At 37.1% G+C, this 14,628-nt stretch overlaps 1 protein-coding gene, 1 long non-coding RNA gene and 1 other non-coding gene across 14 annotated transcripts in view; 1 reads left to right on the plus strand and 2 right to left on the minus strand.

Annotated features, from left to right (window-relative positions):
- The window catches only part of LOC112134913 (uncharacterized), a 151,675-nt gene that overhangs the window by 103,501 nt on the left and 33,546 nt on the right, over positions 1–14,628 (plus strand). The window lies entirely within an intron of this gene.
- The window catches only part of SVEP1 (sushi, von Willebrand factor type A, EGF and pentraxin domain containing 1), a 202,477-nt gene continuing 197,348 nt past the window's right edge, over positions 9,500–14,628 (minus strand). For 2 of the 5 annotated variants that reach the window (XM_054520420.2, XM_063714347.1), the window contains 2 exons: positions 13,180–13,273; positions 9,819–12,105 (listed from right to left, as the gene is read on the minus strand). In XM_054520420.2, coding sequence (XP_054376395.2) covers positions 12,024–12,105; positions 13,180–13,273 — 176 coding nt within the window. In that variant the 3' untranslated portion in view covers positions 9,819–12,023. Of the gene's footprint in view, positions 9,785–9,818; positions 12,106–13,179; positions 13,274–14,628 lie in introns of those variants that run through there. The other 3 variants (XM_009244733.4, XM_024252043.3, XR_008509939.2) reach the window with 3 other exon arrangements.
- Positions 12,850–12,958, minus strand: LOC112135106 (U6 spliceosomal RNA). Its single transcript, XR_002916404.1, has one exon. It is a non-coding gene; the product is annotated as a U6 spliceosomal RNA (small nuclear RNA).

Below are 14,628 nucleotides of genomic sequence, written 5' to 3' on the forward strand. Positions count from 1 at the left end.
TGCAAAGGCCTCAAGAAGAGAACGTGGTGTATTCAGAGAACTGAAAGCTGTTCATCATGAGGTCTTGTCAATGTTGCAATTATGACTTATGGAACATTTTGGGCTGTCTTTTAAACATAGCCTAAAGTTATTTGGTGGAATTCTCACATAAACCAACACTACTTTGTGATTAGGAACACTTTTTTTTTTTTTTTTCAAACACCAGAAACATAGACTGTAATAATAAACCACCATAGTTATAAAGCTTACGTGGTGTTGAAAATGCCAGGGACATGGCCTAGCTAAGGTTCATTGTCTGGAAAGGGTGTTATGACTGACTGCTCTGAGCCCCAGCCTTGGGTCTCAGGTGTTAGGCTGTAATTTCCAGGTCATTGCATTTCTGTGCCTCAGGTTTCTTAAATGGAAAGAAGAGGAAGCTTTGCAGAATTCACTGAGACAGATCGAAGAAGGGTTGAGCAGAGAAAGGGACACTGACATTTATTCAGCCATTGTTACATGTTAGGCATCCACATAGTTTTTAGTTCCCACAATTTATGAGGTAGTGTAAGAGAAAATACATTTTAAATTACAAAGCAGAATGCAAACTATAAGGTATGTAGTAAAGATTTTGGAAGTATTTCCCCATTTGAACATATGATCCATACATTCTCAGTCATCGCTCTTGTGAAGAATGTGGTATGATTGAGAAATGCATGTGGGTAGGTTTGCTACTTTTTTGTGGTCTTTACCTTAATCCATTCTTGCAGGTTTTTCTAGTTTGTCAGTTTTCTCTTTATTGTCCTTGCTGATAGGATACACTTTAACTTACAGAAACATAAACTAGCTTGACCACTGCTGGGAAAGTAAAAAGATCCAGGGGGACATAATGAAAGGTGGAATGTGCATGATTCAGAAGGGTGAGGATTCGGCACTGTAATTAGACAGGTCAGGACTTAGGAGGGTGGAGTGAACTCACTTGAAAATGATGTCTGCAAGGAGTGGGTGTGATCAGCAGTTCCTCCAGAGAGACAGCAGTTTGTATTGTAACTCTTACAAACACCTAGACAGCCTATATCTTTGTGTGTCTTTTTTTTTTTTTTTTTTTTTTTTGAGAGGGAGTCTCGCTCTGTCGCCCGCCCAGGCTGGAGTGCAGTGGCGCGATCTCGGCTCACTGCAAGCTCTGCCTCCCGGGTTCACACCATTCTCCTGCCTCAGCCTCCTGAGTAGCTGGGACTACAGGCGCCCGCCACCGCACCCGGCCAATTTTTTGTATTTTTCTTTGAGACGGGGTTTCTCTGTGGTCTCGATCTCCTGATCTCGTGATCCGCCCACCTCGGCCTCCCCAAGTGCTGGGATTACAGGCGTGAGCCACTGCTCCCGGTCTTGTGTGTCTTTTTAAAGTCGGTTGTCTTGCTTCACAAAACTTAAGAGCCCAGAAATGTTGCACCCAGGAGCATGTATTTTAAGTGGCTTTGCCTGCTGATTCTTGCAGCTGGGAACATGTAGCTGCAGTGCAATATGTTTGCTCTTTTTTTTTTGATTTGTATAAATTTATAGAGTACAAGTATAATTTTGTAATATGCATAGATTATATGTAGTGGTGGAGCTCAGGGATTTTAGGGTGTGCATTACCTGAATAACATACACTATACCCATTAAGTGATTTATCATCATCCAGCCCCCTCCCACTGCCCTCCCGAATCTCCCTCGTCTGTCAGTCCACATTCTATGTCCATGGGTGCACATTATTTAGCTCCCACTTATAAGTGAGAAAATGTGGTATTTGACTTTCTGTGTCTCGGTTGTTTTAACTAAGATAATGCCCCCTAGTTTCATCCATGTTGCTGCAAAAGACATAATTTCATTCTTTTATAAGGCTGAATAGTATTCCATTTTACATTTTCTTTATCCAATCATTTGCTGATGAACACTTAGGTTGATTCCATATCTTTGCTAATGTGAATAGTGCTACAATAAATATATGCGTGCAGGTGTCTTTTTATTTTTATTTTTTATTTTTTTATTTTACTTTGTTTTAGGGTACATATGCATAATGTGCAGGTAAGTTACATATGTGTACATGTGCCATGTTGGTGTGCTGCACCCATTAACTAGTGATTTAACATTAGGTATATCTCCTAATGCTATTCCTCCCCCCTCCCCCCACCCCACAACAGGCCCCGGTGTGTGATGTTCCCCTTCCTGTGTCCATGTGTTCTCATTGTTCAATTCCCACCTATGAGTGAGAACATGTGGTGTTTGTTTTTTTGTCCTTGCTATAGTTTGCTGAGAATGATGGTTTCCAACTTCATCCATGTCCCTACAAAGGACTTGAACTCATCATTTTTATGGCTGCATAGTATTCCATGGTGTATACGTGCCACATTTTCTTAATCCAGTCTATCATTGTTGGACATTTGGGTTGGTTCCAAGTCTTTGCTATTGTGAATAGTGCTGCAATAAACATATGTGTACACGTGTCTTTATAGCAGCATGATTTATAATCCTTTGGGTATATACCCAGTAATGGGATTTCTGGGTCAAATGGTATTTCTGGTTCTAGATCCCTGAGGAATTGCCACACTGACTTCCACAATGGTTGAACTAGTTTACAGTCCCATCAACAGCGTAATAGTGTTCCTAGTTCTCCACATCCTCTCCAGCACCTGTTGTGTCCTGAGTTTTTAATAATCACCATTCTAACTGGTATGAGATGGTATCTCATTGTGGTTTTGATTTGCATTTCTCTGATGGCCAGTGATGAGCATTTTTTCATGTGTCTTTTGGCTGCATAAATGTCTTCTTTTGAGAAGTGTCTGTTCATATCCTTCACCCACTTGTCGATGGGGTTGTTTGTTTTTTTCTTGTAAATTTGTTTGAGTTCATTGTAGATTCTGGATATTAGCCCTTTGTCAGATGAGTACATTGCAAAAATTTTCTGCCATTCTGTAGGTTGCCTGTTCACTCTGATGATAGTTTCTTTTGCTGTGCAGAAGCTCTTTAGTTTAATTAGATCCCATTTGTCAATTTTGGCTTTTGCTGCCATTGCTTTTGGTGTTTTAGACATGAAGTCCTTGCCTATGCCTAGGTCCTGAATGGTATTGCCTAGGTTTTTTTCTAGGGTTTTTATGGTTTTAGTTCTAACGTTTAAGTCTTTAATCCATCTTGAATTAATTTTTGTATAAGGTGTAAGAAAGGGGTCCAGTTTCAGCTTCCTACATATGGCTAGCCAGTCTTCCCAGCACCATTTATTAAATAGGGAATCCTCTCCCCATTGCTTGTTTTTCTCAGGTTTGTCAAAGATCAGATAGTTATAGATATGCAGCGTTATTTCTGAGGGCTCTGTTCTGTTCCATTGATCTATATCTCTGTTTTGGTACCAGTAGCATGCTGTTTTGGTTACTGTAGCCTTGTAGTATAGTTTGAAGTCAGGTAGTGTGATGCCTCCAGCTTTGTTCTTTTGGTTTAGGATTGACTTGGCAATGTGGGCTCTTTTTTGGTTCCATATGAACTTTAAAGTAGTTTTTTCCAATTCTGTGAAGAAAGTCGTTGGTAGCTTGATGGGGATGGCATTGAATCTATAAATTACCTTGGGCAGTATGGCCATTTTCACGATATTGATTCTTCCTACCCATGAGCATGGAATGTTCTTCCATTTGTTTGTGTCCTCTGTTATTTCATTGAGCAGTGGTTTGTAGTTCTCCTTGAAGAGGTCCTTGACATCCCTTGTAAGTTGGATTCCTAGGTATTTTATTCTCTTTGAAGCAATTGTGAATGGGAGTTCACTCAGGTGTCTTTTTAAAAATAATGATTTGTTTCCCTTTGGGTAGATACCTAGTAGAAGGATTGCTGGATTGAATGGTAGTTCTATTTTTAATTCTTTGAGAAATCTCCATACTGTTTTCTGTGGAGGTTGTATTGATTTACATTCTCACTATAACATTTATTTACATTCTCACTATAACAGATGGCAAGGATTCAGAGAAAAGGGGACGCTTATATTGGTATATAAGCGTCCCCTTTTCTCTGAATCCTTGCCATCTGTTATTTCTTGTCTTTTTAATAATAACCATCCTGACTGGCTGCTTCTCATTATTTTGAAATTACTCAATTTCTTTGTAGTTCCATCCAAACCTACACTTTTGGCCCAGGCCACCTTGAACGGTGGCTTATAAGATAATTAGGGAAAAAAATGAACGGCCCTGGCTAAAGTCACAGTTAGGAGAAAATCATGAGTAATTAAATATGATCTTTTGAAAGAAATGAGTGTTGCTGCTGCTATGTTGGTTGTTGAGGAAGCATAAAAAAGTGATTCTGATGTAACTTGGTTGGAAAACTTGAGATATTATAAGTGTGTCCACCTCTTTGGATGTCTCTTACCTGGAGAACCCATAAAGTACAAGGATATGCTGTAAAAATGTACTGATAATTTTAATAATTGATTTTTAAAATTCCTTGACAAGCAAATATTTTCCTCCTGTGTATGCAAATGGCTCAAAATTTATCAGTATTTTCTCTTGGTAACAGCTTCTGTTTCTATATTAAACTAATCATATTGATCTGAACTCTTCACTACAGATTCCTAAAGTTGTGTTTAAACAAAACTAAACAGAGACAAGATCTTTACATTTATAGAATAGATGCCAATGTGCTTGTCAGGTTAATTAGGGTAAATAGAAAAATTATATATGCATACACATTAATGTGGGACTTTTACTTCAATTAATTTTTATGAAGATGATTTTATGAATATGAAAACATATTTACAAATATAAAAATGGAAAAGGAAAATGTGATACACACACACATAGACACATACAGTAGAATACTATTAAGCCATAAAAGGAAGGAAATCCTGCCATTTGCAATAACATGAATGAATCCGAAGGATATTATGCTACATGAAATAAACCAGACACAGAGAGACACACACTGTATGATTTCACTTATATGTGGAATCTAAAATAGTCAAACTCACAGAAGTGGAGAATGTAATGGTAGTTGCCAGGGGCTAGAAAGGGGAGGAGTGGGGGAAATGGGTAGATGTTGGTCAAAGGGTACCAACCTTCCGTTTTAAGATGAGCAAGTTCTGGGAATCCAATCTACAGCATGGTGACTATAGTTAACAATACTGTATTGTATACTTAAAATTTGCTAAGAGAATAGATTTTAAGTGTCCTCACCACCATCTAACTCCTCCAACAACGGTAACTATGTATGGTGATGAATTATGTTCATGAATTTGATTATGCTAATCATTTCACAATGTATACGTGTATCAAATCATCACATTGTACATTCTTGAATATATACAATTTTTGTCAATTATACCTCAATAAAGCTGGAAAAAATAGGCAAAAAATTATGCCAACTTACACTCTCACTGACAATGCATAAAATTTTCTATTTCATCCCACATTTGCTAGCATTAGTTATTAACATTAAAAATAAGTCTCTGCTAATCCGAAAAGCAAAAGGGTTTCCACTGTTACTTGAATTTGTGTGCTGTGTTTGTGAGGTGGAATAGTTTCTCCCATACATACGAAAATGAGTTTATTGCATTTCTCTGGTGGGTTGTCTGTGTTCTTGAGCTTTATTAAATTTTTTTCCCATTTATATGATAAAGGTAGTATAACATGATTCCTTGGTCTGTCGTAAGAAATTTGACAACATTTTGATTACGATTTTTTGAATGACATCCAGAACTCTCAATTTACTTATGCTGTCAAATCTGCTCACCATTCCCACTGTGATTTTACTGTAACTTCTAGGTTTTTTAATCCTTCAAATGTTTGAGAAAATTAACTCTAAAGACAATTTTTATGGTTTTCATATCAATATTTACTTCACAATCCACCTTGAATTTATTTTTATGTGGTAAGAATTCAAACAAAAAGATTTTCAAATTTTTACTAATTGTCTAATACCAGTCACTCAATATTTTTCTCTCTTGCTTTCTAATATTTTATGGTAAACATTTCACTGACTATTGAGGCTTCATTTTTTTTTTTTGGAAGGCTTTCTTGATCACTTATGAGTTTTTTTGTTTGTTTTTGAGACAAAGTCTCACTCTGTCACCCAGGCTGGAGTGCAATGGCATGATCGCGGCTCACTGCAACCTCCGCCTCCTGGGTTCAAGCAATATTCCTGTCTGAGCCTCCCAAGTAGCTGGGATTAGAGGCATGTGCCACCATGCCCAGCTAATTTTTTGTGTTTTTAGTAGAGAAGGGGTTTCACCATATTGGCCAGGCTGGTCTTGAACTCCTGACCTCAAGTGATTCACCCATCTTGGCCTCCCAAAGTGCTATAATTACAGGCATGAGCAACTGTGCCTGGCCACTTATGAGTTTTTAAATAAAATATTTGAATTCATATATAGAGACTATCACATTGATGCTTTTGTGATTCTTGTTCCAGCATATACTATTTTAATTACTGTAGCTTTTTATTATGTTAATTTTATAAAAGATCTTTTTCATTATTTTTCCCTAAAATATTTTAATTTTCCATTCTGCTTTTGCTTGTAATAAACATTAGAATAAATAATTTGGTCATGATCCCCCCAAAAACCCAATATGGCAAATATAATTAGAACTATATGAAGCTTGTAACTTTATTTGGAAAAAAAATCACATCTTTAGGACATACAGTTCTCTCATCCAAGAAATGGCATGTTTCTCCATGAGCTGAGCATTGATGAATGTTTATAGGTATATTTTTCTAATTTTCTTCCTCGAGACTACATATATTTCTTATTTGTATAATCCATATGTATATATTTACTGATATTGTGAGTAGAAGATTTTTACTATATTATCTATAATTAATATGCAGGGAAGCTCTCTTTTTTGGTATGTTTATCTGGTTCTCATCCAGTTTACTGGACTCAGTGTTTCTAATGGATTTTCATGCCTTTGAGTTTTCATCTTACAAGACACATTATTATATCTCCTGCCAAAATGAAACCGTGACAATTTTCTTATTTCTATACTCTTTATTTATTTCATATATTATTGCTCTGGCTAGAACTGAAGAATAATACTCAAAGTGAATGGGAATATTTTGCTTTGTTTCTGATTTTAAAGTGAGGCATGTAGTGGTTCCTAACAGGATTGATTATAATTGAAACAGATAAACTTCAGTATGCTGGACGCTTACTAATTTTGTAGAAATTTAAGAATGTGCTGAATTTTATCAAATGCATGATAACAGCAATAAATATGGAAAAGGCATTTCATATTGTATCATTGTAAAATACCATCTGCCTGTCAAGTATTGTTTTAAAACATTAAATTTGCTAAATATTACCTAGTGTTAGATGTAGGCCAAAAATGCAGAAACAGTAGAGTAGGAAGTTCATGAGTTTTAGAGTAAATCAGGCTTGGGGTTCATTTGGCTTTGCCATTTATTTTTAGATCAGTTATTTGACTTCTCAGAGTTTCACTTTCCTCATCCATAAAATAAAGATAATAATACATATCTCAGTAGAATTGTTGTGAAGATTCAAAGACCTAATCTCTTTAAAACACCTACTGTAGTGTATAGCATGTATTATTAGTTGTTCAAAAACTAGTTTGAAAGCTAAATTATATGATTGATTTATAGTTCATTTTTGTCTTTGTTAGGTTTTTGCATCAGAGTGATATTTGGTAAATATTTGGCAAATATTACTCAATGTTTGCCATCTTTTCCAGCTTGTGGGATAGTTTATATAGCATGGTGAATGGCTCCCCCTTCAAAAATTCACTAGAAGATACATCTAGTATGAAAGATTTTAAAATTTCTTTTTAAAACTTTTGTTTCCCTACACTGGTCTTCTCTGCATAGTATGGAAGATTAAAAAATAATATTCTTCAACTATTTTTAGTATCATTACTCTGTGACTCACATTTCTAAATATGTATTATTTCCACACCTCACTTGTATGGTGCTTTACTTCCTTATATTCTCTATATGCCTGGACTACTTTGACTTACCGTGAAAATATAAACCTTTCAGCCTATTCAAAGTAACCCAACACAAACTCCACTTTGAAGGTATACTTATTTGGTAGGTACTTTCAGAACTGAGTGTTGTTTCCAATTGATTTCTTAGCTTAATTTTTTCTGGTACTATTTTTTTGATTACTCAGATTTGGGGGTGTATTTTCTTGTTGAAATAGGGTCTCACTTTGTCACTCAGGCTGGAGTGAAGTGGTGTGATCTCAGCTCACTGCAGCCTCGACCTCCCAGGTTCAAGCAATCCTCCTGCCTCAGCCTCCCCAAGTAGCTGGAACTACAGGCATGCACCACCATGCCTGGCTAATTTTTTTTTTTTTTTTTAAAGAGGAGATGTGGTTTCTCCAGGTTGCTCAGGCTGGTCTCGAACTACTGAGCTCAAGCTATCTGCCCACCTCAGCCTTCCAAAGTGCTAGGATTATAGGTGCAAGCCATCGCACCCAGCTTTTTTGGCTGTATTTTTATGTTTTTATGATTATAAATGACAAAGATCAACATGGTTTGGAAGTTAATGGACTATGAGTAAATTTATTGGAAGGTAGACTCATAAGCATGTAAGACTGGTCGAGAAAGTGAATGTCAAGAGAAAGAAGGAGAAATCAATGGCTGAGGGATGCCTACGGTAGTGACGAGAACCACTAAGAGAATCAAGATGTCTTTCATCCTTTCTGCATTCCTCCACAGTGCTACAACACACTCCAAGGCCTGTGTGGGAGCAGTTTTACCAGAGGATGGAGGCAAGTTGATTGTGAGTTTCCTATTTTAAAACAAAATCTAGGGTTTGCCTTTATTTTCTGAAGTCTGGGGAAGTCTTCATCTTGGTACAAGTATTGTGATAGAGGTAGGTGACACTGAGGACTGAGGGGCAGCTCAGCTTTCTCTTAGGTGGCTGCAATTCTTTTTTGCAGGTGGGACCAGGAGCACAGCTCTGGGAATGTTTCCCATTTGCCTTTTTCCTTCTCTTTCCCTGTCTTCCCCTTCCTCCCAAAATAGTGAGTTGTGGGATTACCAGTCTGGGTATCAGCTCTCTGTTAATCTTCCAGTTCTTGCATTTCTTATTCCAGCCACGAGAAAGAAGGCTAGCACTTTCATTGTGAACCAAGGTCATTATGCTGTTTCTCCACATCCATGAAGTTAATGCCTATGGCTTTTCAAATGTTGAGAAAAGAATTAGCCAGGCTACCCTAAGTACCAGGACATAATTATGTGGTGGAGAGTACCAGGTCCAACAGTTACTCTCTGATTAAATGAAAGAAAAAGCTTTTATTATTACACATATTGTATAGAAGATGGAACCAGAACAAAGGGGTCTCCTTTATTGTAAGGGGTCTCCTATGTGGTGCCAGTGGCATAGATGAAAGATCATGAGTCCTCTCTCTGAATCCTTTGGCCACCTCATAAAATGGTACTATCCAGCAAAATATTATTTAGTAGCAAAATATATTTTAATTGAAAAATCATTTTAAGTAACTGAATAAAAATGTGTACCAGAAACTTTCCCAATAGACAGCAGAATATGTACATTTTGTGAGGGTAGAGCAGCATCTATTTAATATAATTTTATATAGAAAATACAGGCATATTTAAAAATGGAAACATGTAAGAAAGTATGTTACAAGGAATAACAAAATATATCACAAAATAAAAAAAAGTAACCCCAAGTAACAAGTTTACTAAACAAGACCCAGCACCATGTTGGACTTTCTTTGCATAAGTTCCAGGATGCCCAGGCACTACCAAGGAGAGATGATCCTGCTTTTGGGAGAGCCAGCTGGTAGTGCAGTGGTTAAAACCCAGTCCTCCTTTTCCTGGGGGGGGGGAAAAAAAAGCAACCAAATAGATTTAAAAGAAAAAAATTGAACTGAAGAGCTAACATCTCTTTAGGGGTTGATGAAAACAGGACTGAAAGTCCCAGATACCTGGGCATTATCTGTGACGTTTATACGGATGGGGGTCATTCTTTGAGATAACTAAGAGGCATGGGAAACAAGTGCTAACTTATGGAAAGATCTGAGAAGCATCAGACCTGAGTTTTAGTCTCGATTCTGCCACTAGTTTTCTATCTATCTTACAATTCTCTCTTCTGTAAAATGAGGGGTTTGGATCTAATGAACCTAAAGGTCTCTTAGTCCATTAACAATCTATGGTTTTTCATTATGATATTTGCTCAGGATCAGTTTTCTGAAGATGTGCACAGAGGTCAGAGGAAACACAATTTCCTTCTGAACAACTGAATTATCTGGGGAAAAGGCCAGGTCAGTCTTATTTATCAGTAGAGAAGGTTAAACATTGAGGGATTTAATGGATGCCACAAGGCATTTCTCTACCAACTGACATTCATGCCAGGAAATTGCTCCATCTGTTAACAAGCCTTTATTGAACAGTGACTTTTGTGCCTGTACAAGGCACTAGGCATATATATATTTTTTAAAACAAGATCTTACTCTGTTGCTGAGGCTGGAGTGCAGTGGCACAATCTTGGCTCACTGCAACCTCCGCCTCCTGGGTTCAAGCAATCCTCCCACCTCAGCCGCCTCAGTAGCTGAGACTACAGGCATGTGCCACCATGCCTGGCTAACTTTTCTGGGTATTTTTTGTAGAGAGGGGATCTTCCTATGTTGCCCAGGCTGGTCTTGAACTCCTGGGCCCAAGTGATCCGCTTGCCTTGGCTTCCCATATTGCTGGGATTACAGGTGTGAGCCATCGCACTCAGCCCAGCATACAAACTTTAAGTCATTCAGTCTCATGGGAGAGAAGGAAAAAATTATACGGTAACATTTATTGTTTATTTCTCAGAAAAGCATTCTTCCCCCTCCCACTTTCCTTTTTTCTGGGAATTGCCAGACTCTCCGCCCTTTTACCCAGTTTTTTTTGCCAAAATTACCCTTTATGTTGGTATAACATAATCCAACCTAGGATTATAGTTCATTGATTCATGCTTGGCCATTGAATCAATCTGGACCAATCAGAGTCCTGGATTTTTAAACTAGGACAGTGTACTATGTCTCCGGATACTGTATGGTGACATGTAAAAAATTCTGTAAGAAATTTTGTCCTGGCCAGGCATGGTGGCTCATGCCTGTAATCCCAGCATTTTGGGAGGCCAAGGTGGGTAAATCACCTGAGGTCAGGAGTTGGAGACCAGCCTGGCCAACGTAGTGAAACCTCATCTCTACTAAAAATACAAAAATTAGCTGGGTGTGGTGGCATATGCCTGTAGTCCCCAGCTACTCAGGAGGCCGAGACAGAATCGCTTGAACACATGAGGCAGAGGTTGCAGTAAGCCGAGACTGCACACTGCATGCCAGCCTGGGCATCTGAGTGAGACTCTGTCTTTAAAAAAAGAGAAATTCTGTCCTTCCCTTCCACTTGAACCAAACAGAAGAAAACCACTCTGTAGCAAGACAGAGGATGGAGCAGACCCTGGAAGAGGCGGTGACATGGGAGGTGGAGAGGTACACGTGGCTTTCAAGTCCCCAGTCTGGTCCTCCTGATGCTCAACCACTCCTCTGTCTTTGGGTTCCATATGAGGTCCCTCTATTGTGATAATAAATTCTCTTCTTTGCTTAAACTAGTTAGAGTTTTAACAAGAATTACAGTATACGGAGGAGGAACCTGCCTGGTCCTCTGGGTTGCTAGTTAGCCTTCCCTTGAATGTGAGCTACACCTCTCAGCTTAATTTGCCATTATTTTTCTTGGATGCCTACATAAAACTTTTGCGTAAAAAATCTAGATCTTGTTTTCCTTATTAATGTACAATATTTTAATACAAGCTAATAATTATCCCTTCCTCAATCAAGAAACAACTCCTATGGACAGTTTTTAAATCACACAAACTCTTTCTGGGCTTCCTTTTCTTTATCTGAAAAATGAAAAGGTTGAAATATAAAATCTAATATTATAAGAAAGTACTAAATACCTTTTTTTGAGTCACTGTTTTGTTTTTTTCTCTTTTATTTCCTCTCTTTTGGCTCTCATTTTCTTAAATTCAACTCTGCTCTCAGGTAAAGGTATAATCTTGGCAGCTTCTAAATATATTTGTCCATTTCAAATTTGCTGTTTAGGGTTCAGTTTATTTTTTCTCCTTTTGCAGAGATGGCATATACTTGAGATGATGTGAGGAAATTCACTGGCATTAGACAGATTTTTTTGTTGTTGTTGTTAAGCTAGGTTTTAATTGCTTTTTTTATATTTGCAAGTTGACTTTGACATTCCAATCAAAATAACAAATCAGGAAATGAAAAATAAAAGTTGTTTTCAGTGAACTGAATTTTTCCCACTTTAAAAAATGAATATGGAAATACCCATTTGTTTTTAAAAAGTCCTATATGATAGGGGTAAGTGTACATAATACAAATCTAAGTGCCATGATATATATTGAAAGTCTTAAAATATAGCTGATAATATTTCAACATTGCAACATTGGTGAGGACAATGTTTGAATATTGAAAATATTTTATCTATGGTATGTCACAATATGGCTGATATTTTCCTGATGTTTAAAAAGGTACAAATGATCTTTTAACTATTTTCCCTTTGACTTATTTTTGTGATAGTATTTTTAAACTATGATATTTATCTGGTCAGAAATGAGATACCGATAAAAAAACATATTTTTACATAATCTTTTTGTAGTCAATGAAATGCTACGCATAGAAACACTAAAATACAAAACAAAATATTTTACTTTAAAATAAACGTTTCCTAGCAATTCAATACTATTTTTATTGTAATGAGAACTTAAACATCTATTGGGTCATTTTCAATAAAATACATTGAGTTTATTTATTTTACATCCTTGCATCTGTGGGATGCAATCTTCTGTTCAAGAAGATGATTTATTTATTTATATAACCCATTTTTTTTAATTGCAAAAAATGTGGGATGCTTCACAAATTTGTGTGTCATCCTCTAGCATGGGTCATGCTAATCCTCTCTGTGAAGTTCCAGTTATTTAGTATATGTGCTGCTGAAGTGAGCACAAGACTGCTTATTTTTGAGATATTGTTTTGTCAATCCTGAACTAATATTTCTTAGCTTCGGCTTTTGTTCAAATTTAGAGAGCCTGTCTCAAAATGGATGTTTTCACATACAAAATACTTACAGTCAAACTAGACAGAGATAACTTCTGACTCTTACGACAATTTACTTGAATTTTAGAGTCTTCATGTTATAGGTGAACATTAGTTTTTGGTTATCTTACCTGGAACAGTTATGTCCCGTCCAAGAAGAAAGACAATGACATCGGTTTGGTCTTACACATTTTCCACCATTTAAGCAGGGAGACTGGCAAACAGCTGGAATAAAAAACTCGTGCATTTATTTAATTAATACTTAGCAATTCTGGTGATATCCATAAAGGCACGTAGGATAAGATTTGCCTCTACTTCCTGCAGCAGCCACTGCTGGTCTTCATGTACCATTAGCATTATCCATTTCTGCTGTTCTGCTTGACCTCACATCCTTATGTGGTACCACCTCCCTTTTTCCTTCCAAGCTGGTCAATTTTCATATTTAAGTCCCAGATTAAGTTCTACCTACTTATTGAAGCCTTTGCTGATCACTTCAAGTCCACTGATTTTCGTCTTCTCTAATCTTTTTTGATTTATGCAACCAATCTGACACTTTGAATATTTTGAACTATAAATTTTTTTGTGTTCAATTAGATTGTACATTTCTTTCCACTGACTTGAAGCTCAAGATTGTAAATTCCTCGAGGGAGTTAGCATTGAACTCTATGATTGATTGGGTGATTAAGTCAGACGTCAACTTTTATGATAATAAATTAGGCACATGGATTGTCTAAAATAACAGATGATTCAACATCCCTTTGTGTCTGGCGAGGAGACATAGTTCACGGCTTTTGTCAGCTTTAACTAGAATTACAGAAACTGGTTAGCCACAGATAAAACCCTGAGAGGACACTGAAAGATTTGCTATCTAAGTGTCTTTCTCACAAATCCGTAATCTCATAACCAAACTCTTCAGCTGCATAAATTTATTTGTTAAAAAACCTGAAGATGCTGGTATGAGGTCTAAATGAATTTTTAGCAAGTGTAACATATCAAAGAGAAAGGAGAACTCCCTGTAGGAAATAAAATGTTTGTTGGGAGAAAGCTGGAAATAAGAACCACTCCAATATCTGTAGCACAGAAAGGCAGGCTCTTTCCTGGATGAAAAACTCCTTTTTGGTGAATTGTAAGTAAATGTCCTTTCCTCAGTCATTCATTCATAAAATATGGAGAAAATGTCTGCTAAGCAAGTAGCAGGCACTTGATAAGCACTGGTCCTTGTCCAGAGAGAACAAGAGAGAAGACAAGTAAAATATGTCTTTCCCCTTGGGGAGCTCTCTTGTTAAGAGTAAGAGCTGGCCAGCAGAATGCACTTATTAGCAATCTAATGGGAAAGAAAATTATGAAACAAAGCAGGATTAAACAAGCAAAAATAAAACTCAATAATTGAAAACCAACTCCCCATAGTTTCTGCTTGCTGATATAAGAACATGTTACTCCTTTTCAGGACTATGCTGAATTAGCAGTGCCTGACTGCACTAACAAACTAGTCATTAGGTTTACTTCCTTGTCTAAAAGCTTAAGCCTCCTTCCCTATCACATCGGTGGTCCCAGTGTTCTATTCAGGGCCACCTTTTCAT

This window comes from Pongo abelii, chromosome 13 (assembly GCF_028885655.2).
Source record: "Pongo abelii isolate AG06213 chromosome 13, NHGRI_mPonAbe1-v2.0_pri, whole genome shotgun sequence".
In the NCBI taxonomy this organism is placed as follows: domain Eukaryota; kingdom Metazoa; phylum Chordata; class Mammalia; order Primates; family Hominidae; genus Pongo; species Pongo abelii.